General features: G+C 44.6%; 3 protein-coding genes and 3 non-coding genes across 9 annotated transcripts in view; 2 read left to right on the top strand and 4 right to left on the bottom strand.

The window, feature by feature from the left end:
• Positions 1-16,741, top strand: part of osp (myosin phosphatase Rho interacting protein outspread) — a 77,426-nt gene extending 60,685 nt beyond the window's left edge. For 2 of the 4 annotated variants that reach the window (XM_043211553.2, XM_017241507.3), the window contains 9 exons: positions 1,441-1,506; positions 2,006-2,597; positions 11,881-14,564; positions 14,640-14,774; positions 14,831-14,970; positions 15,032-15,181; positions 15,257-15,368; positions 15,567-15,897; positions 16,161-16,741. In XM_043211553.2, coding sequence (XP_043067488.1) covers positions 1,441-1,506; positions 2,006-2,597; positions 11,881-14,564; positions 14,640-14,774; positions 14,831-14,970; positions 15,032-15,181; positions 15,257-15,368; positions 15,567-15,897; positions 16,161-16,366 — 4,416 coding nt within the window. In that variant the 3' untranslated portion in view covers positions 16,367-16,741. Of the gene's footprint in view, positions 1-1,440; positions 1,507-2,005; positions 2,598-11,880; positions 14,565-14,639; positions 14,775-14,830; positions 14,971-15,031; positions 15,182-15,256; positions 15,369-15,566; positions 15,898-16,160 lie in introns of those variants that run through there. The other 2 variants (XM_043211554.2, XM_070276955.1) reach the window with 2 other exon arrangements.
• Positions 7,753-9,203, bottom strand: LOC108125371 (alcohol dehydrogenase-like). Its single transcript, XM_043211514.2, has 3 exons — positions 9,033-9,203; positions 8,240-8,767; positions 7,753-8,180 (listed from the first exon to the last, which is right to left on the bottom strand). Exons 1-3 carry the CDS (start codon positions 9,126-9,128, stop codon positions 7,914-7,916), a joined length of 891 nt encoding a protein of 296 aa, XP_043067449.1. The 5' UTR covers positions 9,129-9,203; the 3' UTR covers positions 7,753-7,913.
• LOC108125372 (alcohol dehydrogenase-like) lies at positions 10,357-11,691 on the bottom strand. Its single transcript, XM_017241510.3, has 3 exons — positions 11,524-11,691; positions 10,816-11,343; positions 10,357-10,756 (listed from the first exon to the last, which is right to left on the bottom strand). Exons 1-3 carry the CDS (start codon positions 11,617-11,619, stop codon positions 10,490-10,492), a joined length of 891 nt encoding a protein of 296 aa, XP_017096999.2. The 5' UTR covers positions 11,620-11,691; the 3' UTR covers positions 10,357-10,489.
• A 573-nt stretch (positions 16,742-17,314) lies between the features above and the next one.
• TRNAP-AGG (transfer RNA proline (anticodon AGG)) lies at positions 17,315-17,386 on the bottom strand. Its single transcript has one exon. It is a non-coding gene; the product is annotated as a tRNA-Pro (tRNA).
• Positions 17,387-17,605: 219 nt separating this feature from the next.
• TRNAP-AGG (transfer RNA proline (anticodon AGG)) lies at positions 17,606-17,677 on the top strand. The gene has a single exon. It is a non-coding gene; the product is annotated as a tRNA-Pro (tRNA).
• A 274-nt stretch (positions 17,678-17,951) lies between these two features.
• On the bottom strand, positions 17,952-18,023 carry TRNAP-AGG (transfer RNA proline (anticodon AGG)). Its single transcript has one exon. It is a non-coding gene; the product is annotated as a tRNA-Pro (tRNA).
• Between the last annotated feature and the right edge of the window lie 4,427 nt (positions 18,024-22,450).

The raw sequence follows: 22,450 nt of genomic DNA on the forward strand, positions 1-22,450 counted from the left end.
ATCAGCTTGGCCCCCAAGGCACGCCGCCGGTGACATTCAACCTCTCCGGGGGTAATGACGCCAACAGCGTACCTGTCAAAACCGATTTACACTGGCACTGGGTCTCACACTCGTACACTCCCGCCCATAAGTACTCGCACATACTCGTACACATGAGGCAGGCATTGAGATGTCGTTCGGCGGGCTAATTAAGACAGTGGCATTGTCTTCCCGCTGAGAGTGTCTGTCTATTGAATCGAAACTGGGGCTTCTAAACGACGCCGTCTAAGCGGCTTACCATTTTTAGTAGGCCGAAGGCTGGATACGGAAATCATGGGGCCACGGAGGGCTGTCAGGGGGCTTCGAGGGCCCTAGTATACCCGTAGATGTGTTCTACATGCATATTTGGGGCGGATTTCTATTGCATCTCGATGCAAACATAATCTAATTTGTTATTCCAATGTTTGACCCATTTGACTCAAGACAGTCTTTAAAATGGCGTAACTGAAGCAACCTGGTTAGACGTAATTGAGAACGGAGGTTCTTTGCGAAGTCGATCAGGTTACTTTAGTTTCTTCAACTTTTTCCAATGGATTTCTTTAATTATTGGAATATTTCTTATAGTGCTTAATAATCCAAGATTCAAGTAATATTTTAGAAAGTATTCTTCACTCTGCAGCTTCAGATATAAAGTCCAAAAGATACAATACAATATTTATGAATTCAGAGGCAAGGAAGTACGAAAAATAAATAAAGAACTAGAGCGTAAAGTGAAAAATGGTACTGAGCCTTGATTACTTATTCGTGAGCGAGCTCTTTTCTTCTGGGCCTTATAAATAAAACGCTCGACACACCTTACCACTTTACACATACTGGCAGAGTCCACCACCTTCCCCCCACAACAGCACAACCCACCCACCAGACCATTGTTGGCCTGCAACTAGCAAGCATCTTGCAACGCTGCCTGGTGCTATGGTGCAACAGATTTCAACGTCATCTTCGCTGAAGGTTGAGCTTAATTTGCTTTGACTTTTAGCAATTTGCATAAATATCAGACACATGTTGAGTCCTACACCGTTGCGGCGTTGCGGCAGCCTGTTGCACGTTTGTTATGATTCTCTGGCAACCAACAATAACAATCAGAATCAGATCCAGATTCAGAATCAGAATCAGCATCAGATTTAGATTCAGAATCAGTGCCAATGCAAAAGCGAAGGCGTTGGTGCTGGGTTGCCTTTCATGGGAATGACAACGCCAGAAAATATATGAAAGAACGAATTATAAAGGAATTATGATTTCCTTCGGGGGCGTTGAACATTACTTACAATATCTGTCTCCCTACCTTTCCATTGCAGTTTTGCAAACCAGATGATCGGCTTGATATTTACTTATAAGACACCACCAATATTTTATGATATTTTTAGAACTATTTTCTAAAATTTATGTTTTCCTTTTTTTTAGCGCTGGCAAAGACGATGGTTTGTTCTCTATGACGATGGCGAGCTGACGTATTCGGTTGATGATTATGTAAGTGTTTTTTTTATTCTAAAGTTCTTAAATGTATTTGTATACGGCTGTCGCATAAAAAATGTTCCGGCTTGTTTATTTTTGTTTGTTTGCCTCCTCAGAAATTCTGCGTAGATAACAAACAATAATAAAACGAACATAAAAATGCGCATTATGGCCTTGCTCTTGAAATCTAATTAAATTTTATATCAACCATAGCTTATCGGTTGTCCGAAAAATTAAAAATCATGCCACACGCCGAGCTTTTTATTTTAGATTTTTCCTAAAAATTAGCGAGCTTTTAATTGATTTATTTACTCTAGCCAGTATAATTGATTTATTTAGCTAGAGTGTACAAATAAACACCTCTGTTATAACACCAGTTTGATTTATTTTATTTGAAATGGGATTAGTTAGCTTGTATTTGCTTGCCACTTAAAACCAGCCAGCCTATTCTTAAGAATAAATAATAATTAAATTATTTAAATAAAAATGTAATATTTATGTTCCCCCTTTACAGCCCGATACCATACCACAGGCCTGTATCGATATGACCAAAGTTCTGGAGGTGACTGGGGCCGTGGAGGTTACCGGTCATCCCCATTCCATCGCCATAACCTCTCCCGAGCGGGTGACCTTTGTCAAGGGCACAAGCTCCGAAGAGTCGCAGTGGTGGCTGAACATCCTGGCCGCCTTTCCCAAGTCAAAGGGTCGCCATAAGCGGAGTGCCACCCTGCCGGGCGGTCAGGTGGTGGGCAGTCTTCGCCAGAGCACGGGCAGCAGCGACTTGTCCCTGGCCACCAAGCTGGTCAACCGGCACAGCTCTTACCACAAGGACACGCTCACGTCCTCCCAGTCGGCTGGAAATCTGCTCAGCACCTTGGATCTGAGTCCCAGTTCCACAAAGACTGGTGGATCGGCGCTAACCACCAGCCAGACGCCTCTGAACGATGACGAAGAGGACGACGGCGTCGAGACGGGAGAAGATGTGGACGAGGAGGAAGACGAGGACGAGGAGGTGCCAAGAAAGTCCAAGGCTGCCACTACGACCAGTTGTATTGGTGGACAGGATGAGAACAATCGGAATGCGGGCAACGAGATCACCAACCGTGGTAAGCTCAAAAATATATTATTTTTTAATTATTTTATTCATATTATTATATTCTTAAGAAAATAGGAAAAATTAGCCAAAACACAAACCCGATCAAGAAAAAGCTTTTAGTTCTAAAAGTAAACATACTTGATTTGTTAATTAATAAACTGTTAACTAATTTGTTAACTAATTTATTAAAAACCTTTTAAAATACAATGCAAAACTTGAAAGTTAAGATATCTTTTTACACCATTTTTCGTGAATTCGGCTCAGTCTTCCCTTCTCCTTGTCTGGGCCTGGGCTCGATTGAGCTCGAATCGGCTGCTATAATTTTTATGATCATTTATGGCTTGCAGCAATCAAAATTATCAACCCCACGGACAGACCGACGGACAGAGACAGAGTAGTAGTTGAAGGATTGCAGGGATATCCAGAGCAGAGCCCTTCCGAGGCGGGGGGCAGTGCGTGCAGCTAGTTAAAGCCGCTGCCACGAAATTAACCTTGAATTCGCGCACAAACTCACATACACCGGCGCAGGAGGGCCGAGCACTGAGAAAGAATCCCCACCACTACTTAAGATCGTATAATGGTAGGCTTCATAAATTTTCTTTAGATCCCAGCAGACCTGCAAACAGACACAGATACACACAAATACATATTTGTGTATACGACCAAGCTCCATGGAGGATCGGCTGTTGGGTCGGTAATTGCAGTTACTGTGAATGTTCTCACATACATTGCTGCAGGATACTTGTTCATGGAAAAATGATATTCACGCTTAAATTATAGTGTGTCTGCGCTCAGATCCGTTGTTGTGCCATCGCCGATGCCCCGACGGGCTGGGGAGTCAGTCGCACTGGGTCCGGGCCCTTCTCCCAGCCCCAACTCCCGCCCTGGTTGCAAATGCAAGGCTCAGGATCCACATCAAATGGCATTATTCTGTTGATAAATCGCCAGTTAAGTACGTGAACCAGTTCGAACTGTTGAGCTTGCGAAATGGAAAGCGAAATTAAATGGGTACTTCACGGATCCGAGAGGTGGGAAAACTTTAAAAATACTGAAGTGCCCTTCAAGGCAGAAATCCGAACATTAATGGTTATTTTATAATAGTTTGTTATACATATCAAGTTAGCCAATGCAATGGAATATTCAAACCACATAATTCTTTTTATTTAAAAAGGATACCGCTTCTCCCAAAAAACTGTTTTCCATTTGCCACCTTTTTCGATTTTCAAGGCAAAGTGTTTCCGCGTAATGGGTCTCGAGTGTCTGGGAGATGGTTACCAAGTAGGACTCTAGGGCATTTCGCTCACTTGCTCCATACAGCTAGAGCTGGGTGCTGACACAGACTAATTACATTCCATCAATAAGTAAAATTGTGCGGCAAATGAGGCAATTCATTGGGCGCTGGAAAGGGGCTGCCAGCTTTTTTCTGAATGGGTGTTAGGGAATGGGGAAAAAGTCAGAGCTCTTAAAATGCACAACGACAAAGATTATAAACTGTCTACACCTAATAGCCGTCGGCAGGCCAATGTCAGGCCGGGGCCAGTTGAAATATTTTCCAAGTCAGCGCTACATGATAGGCCCCTCTGGACACGACTTCAATAGCCTCTCCAGGTCTCCATCTGCATCCATGTGGGCATATGGCTGTACTGGGGCTTGTAATGGGCAAAGTTTCACGGCAAAGTAAATAATTACAGTGCAAATAAATCTCGGGAAGTGGTGTGGAAAGGCTCGGGTCTGTGGATGGGCTTAGAAATTTCAACAGTCTTGCGGAAAAGGTGACGAAATACAGCAGCTCTTCTTCCAGTAACTGGCGATTAAACGCCCCAAAAACTGAAATCCCCAGACAGTCCCAGGCTAACAATCAAAGCATCAACCTAGGGCCCATTACAGCGAACAAGCTGCTGCAGAATTTAAAGTTGCCCAAGAATTAAGTGCAAGATTGTATTACAATGACAAATTATAGACGACGAGCGCAGAACTACTTATGATTGCAACAAAGTAGCTACTAGGACATTAATTGAATGCACTGGACAAAATGGCATAGAAATCGGTGTTCTTTAAATGTTGAATTTTCATATATGACTGGTAGCCTTTTTTTCACAGTGTTCTGAAACTGAGAGTTGCACTGGAACTGTCTCCTTAGGGTCCTTATCGTGTGTAACCTTCATACTATATCAATTCTTAATTACAACCCTTTGCAACTATGTATGGCAACTATGGGAGAGAGTTCCATTAGTTGTTCCCTGAATTCATTATCTTTCTATTGCGGAACCCCATTATGAGCCGCAACAAACGCTCCTCCTCCCAGCCTGCACTCCGAGGAGTCTCTGGACAACTTCTGTACAAATGCAAAATGACAGCGCAGGACAGACAGGAGGAGAAGAAGTTGGCTCAGAACGCAAGGAGGCGTCTCGGCAGCTAACGATGCTGGCTGTGCGGTTTACGAGGTTCGGGAGCGGCTGGAGAAGTTGCAGCAGAAGCTCCACCGCCACCACACCACCACCACACCACCACCACACCACCACCACCGTCACCATCATCACCAATAACCAATCAATATTCATAAGTGTAACGACTTGCAAGCAAAATTTATGCAACATGCTCGGGTCCGGTCTGGTAAGGTTTTTTTTTTTTGTTTAGCTTCGTCCGGCGATCGGGGGTACGGCCAGTTAGAAATTTTTCAAAGTCATCGTGTGAGGGGGCTCCAGGGCAGGTGGGGAGCCCCCAATCCAATCCAAAGGCAATTTTCGCTTTCGTTCGCCCAAAAGGCAGAGCCGGCCAGCTAAATCAACTTGCAATTTGATTATTTATTACGTCTGAGGCGGAGACTGGCCAGAGAAGCAGTAAAGGGGGAAGGATCGAGGTATTCGAGAGTTATTTGCAGGAAGCTAGACCATGATTGAGTGGGCTGTTCTGAGTGCGCTTAATTGAGGCAATAATTAATCAAATGCTGTTAATTATAGAATTGAAAAAAGAAGTCGCCACTAGAGACAATTCCAAAAATCTTTCCCGTAAAAACTTCAGATCTAACCCATGGACTTCTTATTCCACCCCGTTTACATCGTCTTGGTGCGAGAGTCCCTCATCTTCGAGAAACTATAATTACAGGGCTCTCTGAATCTGCAGCGGCATCAAGTCACTTGCCCATGTATCTGCGAACACTGTTTTTATCAACTTAATTACACTTAGCACCTTACGCGCCTTTTTTTTCATTTTTTGTTCGGCCTGGATGGACCCCGTAGTTCTCCGATTTGATCTTGAACTTGAAAGCGCATAGTAAAAGCCACAATAAATATTAAATGGTGCAAAACACATCAAGGGCAGGCAACAAAAGCGAAACAAAGAGCTCCAGATAATAAAGCAGCAAGTGGGGAAGTTTTTATGGATACCCCAAGGATAGCCGGAGCCCTAACCGAATCGAATAAATGATGACCTGTAAAGGTTGCAAAAGAGTCTTACATGAAGGCCTATTTAAGCAATACTTAGCTAATATTAACATTCAAAATTTGGAAATTCTGGCAGAAATATTCCTTTAGTTCAGGTTTGAGCCGGTTGTACCTTGTCTTGTTCCAATACCTTAGTTAGCCTATCATTGGCGGAAACCTAAAGAAGGTCTCCATACCTCACAGGATCCCGCAATGCGCCATCATGAAAATAATGAACCCCCATTCAGTGCGTAAAGTACCAGTGTCTTTCTGGGCAACCGCCCCGGTATGTGTAATATCATAAGCATTATAAATTCCATTGCTGACATAGTCCCTGCCCCGAACTGCAAAGTCTAATCGACGGAGCGTCGCCTGGGCCACTTTGGCCGGACTGGGCCTGGGCCTTTGGTCTGCGAGATGGGCCGACAAGTCGACCAATTAAAGGCATACCCCATGATGCCCGTCGTCGCAGTTAGCACAGTAACCTTGAACCTGCTTCATGAGTCAGTCAGTTAGTCAGTCAGTCAGTTCCTTCCAGCTCCGTTTCTGTCAGAGTGCGCGGTGGATATGAAGCTAAGCTGCCGGGTATCCAGAGATCTGCAGCTGCGGGTTCAGAGGCTGCTGCTGGTCCACCTCCTTTCGCTTTTCGCAACAGCTCAATAATCAAGATAAACGCCGCGAAGCAGCCGAAAAGCGACCAACCTGTTCGACTGACCGAATTGATGCCCACTCAGCCACTCAGAGTTTCAGTCCCTTTCCCAGTCCCAGTCCCAGGCCCAGTCCCAGTCGGTCTCTGCTCCAGACATTCGCTCGTCGCAAATTTGTATCATCATAATAAACCTAAATGCGACGGCTGGTTGGAACAGGTCGCGTCTAAATATATATTTTGTAATCACATATTTTATGGGACAACTTGCGTCTCGTTTGGTTCGTCTTCAGATCTGCGATGCGACTTGTTCGGGTGTTAATAAAATTATGGCACTCCGTAGAGCTCTCAGGATCCTTCTTTCTCCCATGGACAGCTTATCGCGGTCCCTCTGCGTATCCCCTTACAATTCCTGGTGCCCGTTTTAATAATTTTATTATATTTGCGCGCACATAACTTGGCTCTCTCGGCGCGTTTTATGGTCCTATGCTGGGCATAAATATTACCTGGGGTGGAGGCTCACTTCCAATAACGAATCCACAATCCAGAATCCTCGATCCACCACCCTCTGTCTAAGTTAATTTCAGTCAAAGGCATTGATATGGTTTGCTTGGTCGGAAGATCTCAGACTGCCGGCCAAATGAAATTACCAACATGCTCATATTTCAATGTATTTAATGAAGACGTTCGGCCAATTATGAGAAAAGAATGTGCAGACTTCTGACCAAGGTTTGTTTTCGGTTAAGGCGAAGACTAAATTATGGGCCATAAGTGCCTGATTATCTGTCTAAACGATCTTTTCTTTATTCTTCGAAATCGATTGCTAATTTTTTGTTCATTAACCAACGTTTAAGGGGGTTTTGTTTATGTTAGGGAGTTTTTCATTTGAATTACTCCCATTTTAAAGAAAAAATGAGTAAAAAGTGGGGATAACCATTGAAAGTAAAATATAACTTCTATAGTGGAAAACCTTAAACCATTTGATTATCGAGTCAAAGATCAGCTTCACGAATTAAAGTGGATTAAAGTGGCCCCACTGACACTCCTATCTTGCCCTTTTATCTATTTTCCATTTAAATGAAGTACAAAGCTTATCGTTTGTCGTTTCTCAATTTTGTAAAATATTTTGTTTTCTACAGATTTATTACAGAAGTGTTAGGAGGAAATGTGAGTGTGCCTTATTGCAAATCAAATCAGCCTTCCGGCTATCCATGTATGTGTATCGAATATGAATGCTAGAGGAGTGAGAGAATTCCTTTTAAATGCAAGGGTCCCAGTACTTTCTCCACTTGATGTTTTCCAGGGTGCCCTGGTCGAGGAACCAGAGACCGCCGTTTTTGTTCTTCTCAATGGCCTTGACGAAGCTCGCGGCGCATTCCTTGGTGGACTGGGTGGGGTGCTCCAGCAGCAACTCGGCCACATCGGGCTCGACATCCAGCCAGGAGTTGAACTTTGCAACCAGGGAGGTGCGGGTAATGCCGGGGTTCACAGTGTAGGCGGTCACTCCGGTGATGTGAGCCAGTTTCTATTAAAAAGGGAAAATAAGCTTACTCATTTCACAGGATAATCTATAATAGAACCTACAGCCAGGGATCTGGTGAAGTTTACAACGGCAGCCTTAGAACCAGAGTAAACGGGCACCTGTGTGATGGCATTAAAGCCAGTCACGGATCCAATGTTGCAGAGAATTCCGCCTGGTCCGCCCTTGCGAATGTCCCAGAAATCCATGATGGCGGTGGTGGTGTTCACCAGACCCGTGTAGTTGACAGCGATGGTGGCCTCGATCTTGTGGTCATCTAGGATACCAGCTCCGTTGATCAGAATGTCCACACACTTCAGCTTGTCAAAGATTTTCTTCAGCAACTTCTTGGACTCGGCAATCGGCACGGTCACATCGTAGGGCATGAAGGTGACTTTTGTCTTAGGATTGAGCTCCTTCAGCTCGCAAACGAGTTCCGGCTTGTCGATTCGATCCAGGATCACCAGGTTCTTCAGGTCGCGCTTGAGGAGCTCCTTGCTGGTGTCCAGCCCAATGTCTCCCAGACCAGCCACGAAGATCACATTCTTGTCGCAGAGAAATGATGACGATGCACTGCAGTTTGCTCTAGCGATCTGTTTTAAAGAGGCTAGGTTAATTGTCTGTCTCCAGTTTTCTACTGCCCCTCCAGTTTATAGAAAGATCTCTTATTTGATGAATTCACTCTTTTATTTCTCTAACAATTGGACTATTTACAAACTTATTAATTTACACCAGCCCTAAAATGACTACCAAAACCAGCGAATAAAAACAACAAAAGAAAGTTTAATCTCTAGAGATGTCTGCAGAACTTGAAGATCTGCGATAAAAAAACCCAATTTGTAATTGAAGAGTACTTACTATATTGTAATATTTGTTCAATTGTCGTGGCTTACAGAAACATTTCACAGTCCGAAAGCTAATAGAAGCAACTGGTCTACATAATTTAGTGAACATTTTCCCAAAAGAGGTTTTTCTAAGGCTTAGTAAATTTTGATGTATCTGTAATGGAGGCCCAGTATGAACTAAAATTTTGAAATTAAGGAAACGACAGATATTTCCAAAAAATGTCATGGCATACTTTTCTTAAAATTGAATTAGTCTTCATATTTATGTATAAAAGGATATAGTCCCCTATATGGCCCACAGAGATGGCTATATCTTTCCCAATTCTCATCCGATTCTCAAGCGGAGTACATTAAACGATTTCTAGATCGATTCGCCACTATTCTGCATCAAAATCCTGAGACAAAATATTTTTTAGATTTTTTGTCCATTTTTCGTGGTGGGACCCCTTGAAAATGGGGTTTTCCCCTATAGGGTCCACCGTGATGGCTATATCTTTCCCAATTCTCATCCGATTCTCAAGCGAAGTACCTTAAACGATTTCTGGATCGGTTCGCCCCCATTCTGCATTAAAATCCTGACACAAAATATTTTTTAGATTTTTTGTCCATTTTTCGTGGTGGGACCCCTTGAAAATGGGGTTTTCCCCTATAGGGTCCACCGTGATGGCTATATCTTTCCCAATTCTCATCCGATTCTCAAGCGAAGTACCTTAAACGATTTCTGGATCGATTCGCCACCATTCTGCATCAAAATCCTGAGATAAAATATTTTTTACATTTTTTGACCATTTTTCGTGGGGAGACCCTGAAAATGGTGTTTTTCCTATATGGCCCACAGTGATGGCTATATCTTTTCCAATTCTCATCCGATTCTCAAGCGGAGTACCTTAAACGATTTCTGGATGGATTCTCCACCATTCTGAATAAAAACCCTGAGACAACATATCTTGTAGATTTTTTGTATATTTTTCGTGGTGGGACCCCTTGAAAATGGGGTTTTCCCCTATAGGGTCCACAGTGATGGCTATATCTTCCCCAATCCTGATCCGATTCTCAAGCGGAGTACCTCAAACGATTTCTGGATCGATTCGCCAAGCATTCTGCATTAAAATCCTGACACAAAATATTTATTAGATTTTTGCAATTCAGCCCAAACAAACAAAGCCAATTGTAGCAACAAAACCAGGGCGAGAATGAAACAACTTAAGCCTCAATAGCATAATAATAAACTGAACGCTCTTAGTAGCTTTCACCCATAAATTTTTCATCTTTGCCCCTGTGTGTTCCGTTTTAATAAGGTGCAACGCTTGTCGTTTGTGTCTCAATTTGTGTAAAAGTTTGAATCTTCTACAGTTTTATTACCGTATCAGATTGAAAAGTGATTTGATTTGCAATAAGGCACAACCACCATTGTTATGCGTGTACATATATAGGTTTATAACTAATACTAGTGGCATGCGAGTATTCTCCTTAGATGCACGGGTCCCAGTGCTTGTCCCACTTGATGTCCTCCAGGATGCCCTGGTCTAGGAACCAGAGACCGCCGTTTTTGTTCTTCTCGATGGCCTTGACAAAGCTGGTGGCGCATTCCTTGGTCGACTGGGTGGGGTGCTCTAGCAGCAACTCGGCCACATCGGGCTCGACATCCAGCCAGGAGTTGAACTTTGCAACCAGGGAGGTGCGGGTGATGCCGGGGTTCACAGTGTAGGCGGTCACTCCGGTTATATGAGCCAGTTTCTATTAAAAAGGGAAAATTAGTTTTTTCATTTCACAAGTCATTAAAATATAAAACATACGGCCAAGGAGCTGGTGAAGTTGACCACAGCAGCTTTGGAACCAGAGTAAACGGGCACTTGAGTAATAGGATTAAAGCCAGTCACGGAGCCAATGTTGCAGATAATTCCGCCTGGTCCGCCCTTGCGAATGTCCCAGAAATCCATAATGGCGGTGGTGGTGTTCACCAGACCCGTGTAGTTGACAGCGATGGTGGCTTCAATCTTGTGGTCATCCAGAATACCAGCTCCGTTGATCAGGATGTCCACGCACTTCAGCTTGTCAAAGATTTTCTTCAACAACTTCTTGGACTCGGCAATCGGCACGGTCACATCGTAGGGCATGAAGGTGACTTTCGTCTTGGGATTGAGCTCCTTCAGCTCGCAAACGAGTTCCGGCTTGTCGATGCGATCCAGGATAACCAGGTTCTTCAGGTCGCGCTTAAGCAACTCCTTGCTGGTGTCCAGCCCAATGTCTCCCAGACCAGCCACGAAGATCACATTCTTGTCACAGAGAAATGATGACGATGCACTGCAGTTTGCTCTAGCGATCTGTTTGAAAGAGGCTGGGTGAATTGTTTGCCTTCAGTTCCCTACTGCCCCTCCAATTTATAGAAAGATCTCTCTTAGGAAGTTACAGACTGGACTATTTAGAAACTTATTAATCTACACCAGACCCAAAATTTTACCTCTGCGATAAAAAAACCCAATTTGTAATTGAAGAGTACTTACTATATTGTAATATTTGTTCAATTGTCGTGGCTTACAGAAACATTTTACAGTCCGAAAGTTAATTGAAGGAACTGGTCTACATAATTTAGTGAACATTTTCCAAAAGTTGTTTTTCTAAGGCTTAGTAAATTTTGATGTATCCGTAATGGAGGCCCAGTATGAACTAAAATTTTGAATTAAGGAATTGCCCTTTAAGGGAATAGCACGGCACACTTTCTTTACAATCAGCTACCAATTGTAACCAAATAATTATTATTGTGAGTTTTAGGAGTTAAAAATTATGTAGAAGATAAAAACCTTTCTTTGTGCTTAACATATTTATTTAAATTGAAACATCCAATGTTTGTTTTTTTTTAGTTTCCCAGCCCAGCACCTGCCTGTTAATCGAGGACATTCGACGGGATGAGAAGACCATCAAGGATCTGACGAACACTATTACCAACCTGAGCCAACAGCAAAACAAACGATGGTCCACGGCCATGAATAATGCTCTAAACAACCATCACTTTAATCACCATAGCCAGTTCCAATCGTCTCGAGATGAAACGGACTTTCAGGTGAACCCCACGAGTAACAACTCCCAGGGCACATCCAACGAGCGACCCAAGTCTCTGCCATTGGCGGCCAACTCCACTCCAGCGATTGTCTCGGCCATAGTCAAGAAGATTCCGACTGTTTTGGAGCATGGCGACAAGGGGAAGCCAGCTGCCAGGCTGCAGTTACAACTGAAGTCCCCAAAGCACTACCAGCACGAGCGCGGTGATCCCGATGGCGGGTGCAACCTGGACGAGATGTGCGTTAACTACATGGCCAAAACGGACGAGCTACGCGGTTCAGTGGGCAAGCAACCCAGCAGTAAAGCCGTCGTCGGTCAGGGCAAGCCACCGGTAAAGGCCGCTGCGGAGGACTCGCTAAACGCCAAAAAAGGATGGCTGATGAAGCAGGACAACCGCACGGGGGAGTGGTCCAAGCACTGGTTTACACTCAGCGGAGCGGCGCTCTTCTACTACCGGGATCCCTTGTGCGAGGAACGAGGCGTGCTCGACGGCGTCCTTGATGTCAATAGCTTGACTAGTGTCGTGGCCGAACCGACGGCCAGCAAACAGTACGCCTTCCAGCTGACCACGTGGGACAAGCAGCGGTTGCTCCTGGCGAGTCTGTCGCCTGGATCCAGGAACAGTTGGCTGGCGGTGCTGAGAAGTGCGGCCGGACTACCTCAGCTGGAGACACCGCCACCGCAGACAGATATCGAGCAGGACTTCATCAAGGCGCAGCTTCAGCAACAGCCATCTTCTAGTCCCGTCACGCCCAGCACTCCGGCTGGACCGCCGCATTTCTCATCAGACGAGGAGTACCGCACCGCATCGGAGGGCGGTCGGCGGGACAGCCTTGACTGGGGATCTCCATTGTCGCCATCGCCGCCGGTACTGCGCAGCTGTCTACGAAACCGAAGCCTGGCCAGTATGCACAAGAGGAGCCGGAGTTCGCCGCCTAGTTCTCGGCGCAGCACCGTGGACAGTGTAGCCAGTGACGAGCTGCCCCTTCTGGTGGTGCCCGAGGAACTGCAGCCGTCAGAAAGCCGTGAGCTGAAGCAGCAATGCGAGACCCTCCGGGCTGAGGCCTCCTTGAGGGAAGCCCGAATGGCCGAGCTGCTGGCCACCCTCCAAAGGACCGAGCAGCAGCTGACGGCCAGGCTTCAGGAGCAGCAGCAGCAGCTAAACAGCGAACTGACCCAGGCCAAACAGAGTGCGTCGGATCTGATGCACAATCTGGGTCTCCAGCTGACCGAAAGCCAGTTACAGATCAAGCAGCTGGAGGACCGCTTGGCCCAGGGAATCGAGGAGAATGAGGGCTTGTACAAGCGGCTAAGGGAGTTGCAGACACAGGACAATGGTGGGGGAGGCGTAGGAGGAGTCGGAACCGCAGGACTGAGCAATCTACAACGACACAAGATCAAGCGAATGGACTCGCTTAGCGACCTCACCACCATCACCGACATCGATCCCTACTGCCTGCAGCGCGACTCGCTGGCGGAAGAGTACAACGAGTTGAGGTCCCGCTTCGAGAAGGCCGTCAACGAGATCCGGGCCATGAAACGGGAGCTCAAGCAGTCCCAGAACCAGTACGATGCCCTGGAGCTGGCGCAGGCAGCTCTGCAACAGAAGCTGGAACGGAGACAGCACGAAGATGGCGCCCAGCTGCAACTGATGGCCGCTCGTATCCAGGACCTTACCCTCAAGTACAGCAGCTCGGAGCGGCAAGTGCGAGCCCTCAAGCAGAAACTAGCAAAGTCAGAAAGGCGGCGATCCCTGTCGCTGAAGGGAAAGGAGCAGCTGGAGCTGAAGCTTAGCGAGCTGCAGCGCGAAACGGGGGATCGCAAGGAAGGCACACCACCAGAGTCCTCCAGCAGCGAGTCAAGCAGCCAGTCCCCGCTGAACGCCCATTTGCTGCAACGGCTGCATAGCCTGGAACACGTGCTGTTGGGCAGCAAGGAGCGACTGGAGCAGAGTCTAACCCAACTCCAGCAGATTCGAGCGGGCCAGCGCACCCGGCGCTCCGTCTCGCCCATGAACGACCGCAAGGACGGGTTGCGCCAACTGGAGCGCGCTCTGGCCGAGACCTGTGTGATGGTCAGCGAACAGATGGAGCTCACCTGCTTGCAGGACGCCTGCCACAAGTGCTGCGACCTGCGGCAGCGAGTGGAGAAGCTCTCCACCCTCCAGCAGCAGACGGAGACAGATTTGCAGCGCAGTGAGCAGCTGCTGGAGCAGCGAGAAAGCGAGCTGGCTCAGGCCCTCGAAAAATGTGCCAGTCAGGAACAGGAGCAGGAACTACTCCTGCAACAGCGGCAGGAGCTGAGCGAGGAGTTGAGTCGCCAGCAGGAGCGCTGCCGGCGTCTGGAGAAGCGGCTGGAGCTACTGGAGAGGGAGCATGGGAAGCAGCTGGAGTGCCTGCGGGAGGTCTATCACAACGAACATGCCAGTGCCGCCGACGAGCAGAGTTTCCGGAAGCGTTACCAAACAGAGATCGAGCAGCTGAGGGTGAGTAGTTTGGATGCATTCAAAAGATTACTATCTAAATCTATCTTATATATATCTTACTATCTATCATCTTAGACGCTTTGCGAAAAAGGATTGAGTGCCATGGAAACATCGCATCGTAGACTAACTTGCGATTTAGAGCAGAAGCACAAGCTGGAAATTGAGAGACTGCTGGCCGAAAAAGAAACGGCCCTGGCCGAGGAGACTCAGGTGAGACATAAAATCCTTAATATTTTTAATTATTTTAAATATATTTTTGATAATAGGCCACACTGGCGGCTCTGGATGCCATGAGAAAAGCTCACCAGAGCGAAGTTCAAAGGGAGGTGGCACGCTTCAAGCAGGAGTTCCTGCGGCAAGTTCAGCGGGGAGAACACATTCAAGGCGAAGGTGGCAAGCTGAAGGAGTAAGTAGAAACCCTCTTTTGGTTAATTTCGTTATTTATAAGGTTTTTTTCGGATTAATAGAGAAGAACTCGAAGAGCTTCGTTTGGAAATTCTGTCGTTTTCTGAAAAGTATTCCATCAAGTGTGTGGAGAACGCTGCCCTCGAGGAGAAACTGCATCTGGCCAACAGCAAGCTGAGGCACTTCCAGCAGATGCAGCAATTGGAACTGAGGTGATTTTTTCATCCTTATTAAATCATCAATTCCATGTTATCTCTAAAATATCGTGTTTCCAAAACTTTATACAGAAATAAGCAATTTCGAGCTCACTTGGCCTCCGAAGATCCCACAAATGATGTTCACTTCGTCCAAGGCTTGACCACGGATTCCAGAGAGGGTGCTGACTGTGAAGATAGCGAGGTATGATCATTATATCCAAACTACAAAGTACTCGTATTATTTAATGTATTTGTAAAAATTGTGACTAACACTAATCACTACAATGGCAGACAACAACTAATCCTCTTTGTTACCATCTTCCACTATCCCAAAAAAAAAAAATAATAAATGAATAAAAAAAAACCACACAACACAAACAACACACCACAAACCACCCAGCCTGCACCACAAATAAAGGCTGCAACATCAACAGCCAGAACCACAGTCACGGCCACAACCACCGCCACAACAACCAGATCAGCAGCCTCAAGCGACACAGAGTCCAATTCCGACTTAGATGCAGATCCATCGCAGGCGCCAACCGAGAAAATGGAGCAAAGTCTCTTCGTAATACCCTCCCATATGCTAAACTGTTCCCCCGTGCCTGCCGCTAAAAACGCTTCTGATCAGAGCCCGGATCGAGATCTCGATGGGCCCGGAGATGGTTACGAGCCATGCTACAGGCCCTTCGATATATTCGCCATCTATCAGAATCGTTTGAGCTTCCAAGGTAAACGCAAAAAAGCAATTCTCCTCCACGAACCACTCTTTCTTGTACTTTTCTTATGGGGCGGCGCACTCTCTTCTACATCACTCGGCCTGTCTTCTGTCTTTCCGAACATTTCTCCTGGCACTTATTGGTGTTGTTCTCGATGTAAAAAAAACACGCACACACACTCACATCTGTTTTGGCCTAATCCATCTTTATAGACTTTAAAGACTTGTCTAATTTTTGGTTATATTTTTCCTCTTTTTTTTGGGCATTCGTTACAGGTTTGAAGAAGAGCAGCTCCACGTTTGGTAAGAGTTTGCGAAAATCCACTGCTCATACATCACCAGCATCATCAGAACTAACAACGATAGAAACGACAGTAACAACATCTAATCCAAATAAGCCCAGTCACAAGCAAATGTTTAAAACGGCTGCCGTCATTAATATCCAGCAACAGCAACTACTCCAGGAAGAAAAAGCACAATGAACAACCGCCAAGATGCAAATGCAATAACCAAGAGCAAGAAACAACAAACAGAACCAGTGGATCAACCAAAGAATAATTAGTGCTAATAATAAATAAATAATTGTAATTATTTAAAGTATATTAATAACAAAGCAACCAAATGCAAGACAAAAATTAAACGGCACAACACCATAATGTACAGAATAACCCCAAATAACATTTCTCAAACAATGCTGGTGGAGGAGGATGATTCTGATGATGAGGATGATGATGTTGGTGATGTGGCAAGCAAGCAAGCGACATTGGAGGAGAGTCCCATGGAGTTGAGCTAACATACGACTGTTCACCCCCCTCCAGGAGCTATCTGGAAGGGACGTCGAGCAATGATGATACAACTAACTAACCACGAAAGCAGCAGCAACTACTGCGTCATCAACAACCAACCAACCACACAAAGGCAGCAGCAACAGAGTTAAGAATTTTGGGCCAAATTTATGTATTTATCGTCTATTCTATCATTGTACTTGTATGTTATTCTATTGTACGGTTTACCCAATTCTCTATGTCCACAAAATGTGTCATTTATTTATGTTTACGTATGTAGTTTTTAGGCCTACTTTGAAGCAATCGACAAGCGTATTAAGCTCCATGTTTGTTTCACCTTTTTTTTTGCTGTATGTATTGAGTATATATCGAAATTGTTTTCAGCATTAATACATACATACAGATGTGTAAATGCATTAAACATTTAAAATAAATATTTAATTTTATGCTTGTTTTGTTAATCATTGGTATTAATCATATACTTTACCTAAATTAATGCAATTTTAATCTTACTAAATAAGTGGGGAAAAACCAACAAATGTTAATATTATTTACCCATAAGTCGTTATTTGTGCAACAAAAAATAAAAACTATAAGCAATGTTTATAATTTGACAAAAAAAAAACAAAAAATTTCTTTTCACTTGGGCTCGTCCGGGATTTGAACCCGGGACCTCCCGCACCCTAAGCGGAAATCATACCCCTAGACCAACGAGCCAGTTGCCAGCTGTTTGTCCAAATGCGCATTTACGTTACCGACAGAATCGAATAGACTTCTTTCATGGCCAAGTGAAAGCTTTAGCCTTGGTGGTGGCTACAAAACCAGTTTTTAATCAATTTGAAACGATATTGTGTTACGAAAGTGTCTTTTAACCAAATCTTCACAAACAAAAAGACGGTAAAATGAAGAATGTAGATTTTCAGCGGGCGATCAACTGGCTCGTTGGTCTAGGGGTATGATTTCCGCTTAGGGTGCGGGAGGTCCCGGGTTCAAATCCCGGACGAGCCCAATGGATGTGTTCTTTTTTTTAAATTAATATTGGTTCTCAATAAATATTTTTTTCATTTATAAGCTGCAAGATATCACCTAATATCTTAATATATAAAGTACCTTTTATACATAAAGAGATTCATACAAACAAACTGTATAATGGATTTCGTGATTTTATTTGAAATATGTATCTTTAAATCGTAACAAAAAAAGTTTTATTTTGAATAAAAATCATAAAACTATATAGTTTTCAAATAAAAAAATAAAATAAAATAAAAAAATTAACTCACTTGGGCTCGTCCGGGATTTGAACCCGGGACCTCCCGCACCCTAAGCGGAAATCATACCCCTAGACCAACGAGCCAGTTGTTCAACGAGCGACAAAAACCCGATTTGATATGGCAGCGCTCCATGCGCAAGTGCAAATAAAGCTTTGGGCCCGAACAAGCGCAAGCTTTCCTGGAAATCCGAAAAACAGCGATACAGATACGCACATCTACAAGATACAGATACAGTCGCCTCATTACATGCCATTTTAAGTAATTCCGATGAGTCGGGCAAAAAGCGCAGCTGAATAAATGACAGTTGTTCATTGGTTCCATGCAGTCTGCTGGCGCAGCACAGTTTCCAGCAAAGGGCAAAGAAAAACCAAGTAGCTGGAAAGCAGGAGACCGATTCCATAAATGTCAACTAACGCTCCCTTGGGACGAGCTTCAGTCTTCGATGGACTGACAGACCCTTTGGCGATTTTAAAATGCAGAAACCTAACCGACGGTTATGGAGTTTTTCCCGAGAACTGTTCGATCTGTTGTGTTCTGTTTAGATAGTCTTATGGACATATTGCCTTTTTCGCCCACTACCGTGATTGTGACGTCACTTCAAATGAGTTGCAATTGATTTGAACTTTTCCCAATCGAAATCGGATTCGGAATCGTAATTGCAGTTGCCCGTTAATTCGAATAATTGTTTTGCTACTTGGGAAGCGATTCGACAAAATGTTGGTAAACCTTAAGGAAACAACCCAATCCGAAAACAAAATGTTGTTGGAAATTAGTGGAAATTACAGGCCGCTGTTTGACTTTTGAATCACGATTTTCACTTCATTGGCAATCCATCGATACAATTTGTTTGATTTTCCGACGCTCTGCCCGGCTTTTCCTTTCGCTGCTGCTGCCTGTCCCTGACCCTTGGGGGGACCATCTATAAGAAAAGGCAAATAGTGGTCTTGAGTGGCGCTTTTCTTTAAACTTGAGATACCTGGCTAACAATCCATTTTATTTGATTATCTTCTCAGCTGCCGTCGCTCCGGCTGCCGACTGACGTGACGGAATTGAAATTACTTAATTCGAGCGATTGGCAGGGGCCGGGGGATCAATCGAGGTTAACCGCAGGCCTAGCAGGTGAATATATAATATAAATATATATGTATACTAAAATATATTTCTTCTTCTCTAGTCAAGAATATGGGTCAACTGAACTGATTTCCCGGGCAAGAGGCGGTCATCGATAACTATAACAAGTCGACCAAGTCGGTAATGAACATGATCGGGTGGACCACCTCTTCCCAACGCAATTTCTGATCTGGCTGGCTCAGTCCAATCCAATCATTCCCAATTGCAGCCTCCATTTCCCCCCAATTGCCGGCTTCTGGCCAAATACGTCATTACCATGTTGCACACCAGCAATTACCATCTAGTTGTCCATGGAATTTTCTAGTTGAAATCAAGAAAAGGCCTACCATGTGTGTAGTTTTGAGAACTGATTAGCTCAACCACAAATAGGAACAAGAAACTAAGAATATTGTAACCGGAAATTCAACTTGAAATAATCATTTTAATTGTCAGCCAAAGAATAAAGATATTTGGAAAGTTTCCAGTGGTATTGGAATGTGATAAGATAGTAAAATAATTAGCCTTATTAAAGAGGCCAGTTCTGGGAAAAGGTATTTCTTCACTGGACACCAAAATAATGCTATTTTTTTAACTTTTAAACTATAATTTTTGTTATAGAAGCCAATTTATGGAGCCCCCCATCCACTCACGTCCACTGGCCTAGCCTGGCCTGGCCACCAACTAATTAACCGCGGCCTCGTAAATTGTTATGATATGCCATAAAAGATACGACACTAAATCTTTCACCAACTTCAAAGGATTTCGCTTGGGTCTTTCTCTCTAGGTAGTTCCTAACAAGCGCCAAAAACAAAATCACCGCAAATTAGAACAAACCCATCACGATCGATTACATTAAATAATGCTACGCCTGGGCCATGTGCACTTTTTTTAGTTTTTTTCATATTGTTGGTGCAAGAGATTCTAACAAACAGCGACAACATCAAAGGCTCAAGAAAAGGCAGCAAAGCCACGACCCAGATGGCCTTCTTCTCCCGAAGAATTGGGGGGATAAATTGGAACGGGAGGGGACTCTTCGATTCAACTCCGACTTGGACTTCATTGAGGCATAACGTTTGCCTCGGATTCTTTGGGCCTGTTATAACGGCCACGAAATCGCACAGCAAAACAATGCCACAGCAGCAGCATCGAAGCCAACTTGCAACAGTGGCAGAAACGGTAGCTGCCCCCGCTTCTCCAGCTGGCAACATGTTGAAAAGGGAAAATTGTTTCGTTTCGTTTCGTTTTCGGTCTGCCTGCCGTGCCAACTCTCTCAGGGGATATTATGTTTGGTTGGCTGTTAACATAAATTTATACTGCTTTTAAACTAATTGACGATGACAACTTCTGTGCAGCATCGGCCACAATAACACAAAAGCGACTCCAAGACGTGGCTTACTTTTCTAGTCATCCTTGGGATCATTTTGTGGGCTGGCCTCTAAAAATGTTTCCAGGCTTTCCGTCGATTTACGAGTGTAGCGATCTTGAAATGCCTTCGAGAGCTAGTGTACGAGTTGGTGTGGCAGTGACACATTTTATTCAAGACCAGAGATAATTGGGGAGTTTGGGGTATTTCAAAAATTTTAAGTTTGAGGTATTTATACCCTAATATTTTTGTAATTTTTAAAAACATTAAATAAGTACCTATAGTGTGTTTAATAAAATAAATTAAATTAGCTAAGAGATCTCCGACTTGTGCCGACTCTACTCTTTCTTGAAAATTCAGTTTCATTGGGTTTTCCATTTTCATAAACGTGTACGATCATCAATTGTCATTAGTGAAATTAAAAGCTGTTGTAGAAGATATAGTGCCGGCTGTCACAGTGGCCGAGGAAAGTTTCGATTCTGTGCCCCGGGCCGGCTCAAGATCAAGATTGTGTGACAATTGATGAATTCGTAGAGGAAAAGGAGCAAAAAGGGGCAGACGTGGGACCTCCACCAGGCCTCGGCCACTGAGGAAGTCGACAACAAGTTGTAAGAACAAATAAACAATTGGTAATTGTCTCGAATTAGGAATGGAAATGGAAATGGCAGAGGTAACAGTGGAACGGGAATAGGAGTTGCATTCGAGGTGGAGAGACACAGAAACCCGGTGACACACATTTCCATCCATTTTCGAGGCATACACCATCTACATGCAATGTACACGAGCTTGGAAACCGAAAGTCACACAAACCGAGATAATCATCAAACGAGACTTCTTCGGAGACTCCTCTGAATTCTCTACTTCTCATTGTCTCTCTGGGCAATCGTGTGAAACATAAATGCGCCCAAATTGATTTTTAAATGCTCCTGGGGACCTCTGTGGAGGATTGACCCAGCTCAACCCTCTGGGAATCGAATGCAATGATGACGCTTCGATGAATCGTGTTCCATTTGGCTGCCGTAATACGCAGGCCCCGTTTTTGGCCATGGCCGGAATAAACGACGAAATCTGTTTACTATTTAAGGTAGTAACAATTTGTTCGTCTCACGTTTTTGGCTCGCACATATTTGGCTAGGATGCGCTGTTTGCCCCACTAGAATCTGGCGATTGGGAATCACCAGAGAGAGGGGGCTGGCTGGCTCCCTCGAAAAAAAAGGAGAAAAAAGTATATATGCCCCAACGCCCACAATGAAAGGTGAAGGCGTTGCCGCTACAAATTCCCAGCTGGCCTGATATGAAATCACAAAAACATTGCATAAACATCGGAACATCGGACAATGGGCCACCTAAACGAACCGATCGTAAATTGTGCGGTAGTTGGCCACACAATCAAAAAATTTTCGGGGATTGGGAAGACTGGAGACTGGAAGACTGGAGACTGGACGGGGGTACCTGTGAAGTCGTAAATTTGTCGACCGTTTCTCTGGTCCTGGCTTTGGGTTAACAGTGCGTGTATTTCTGGTCATGAAGTAACCAAGACCGCCCCCGAGGGAACTGGTCACTGGCATGGTCAAGATCATTGCGAACCTCGGGCTGACTTTGTTCCCTAAAAGGGAAAAGCCCCAGGGTGTGGCCCAAGAGAAGTTTTCACAATCTTGTTCTTTTTTTCATAAAACTAATAACCTTTGTAGGCCTACCCTCAGTGATAATCATAGATTGGATCAATAGTTCTCTGATCGTTGATCGGTAGCCAAAGCACTCGAGCAAACCATGGGGTTTGCTGGCCCAGGGGATCAAAGATCTCTAATCAAAACTGTTCTTATACCATGGGCTGGGCTGGGAGAACCCCCAAATCAAATGCCATAACGAAAAGTTCAGCCCCAAAAGTCGAATAAGCAGTAGCCCAGGCTCAACCTTAATACTTTTAATTGAATTTTAGGCTGTGTGCCTGGCGGGCAAGTGGCCAAAAAAATTGTGGTTTGGGTGTGGTTTGGAAATTCTTTTGGCCAATGTCGAAAGATAAATTAATATTCAGGC

Source organism: Drosophila bipectinata, chromosome 2L, assembly GCF_030179905.1.
Source record: "Drosophila bipectinata strain 14024-0381.07 chromosome 2L, DbipHiC1v2, whole genome shotgun sequence".
Lineage (NCBI taxonomy): Eukaryota > Metazoa > Arthropoda > Insecta > Diptera > Drosophilidae > Drosophila > Drosophila bipectinata.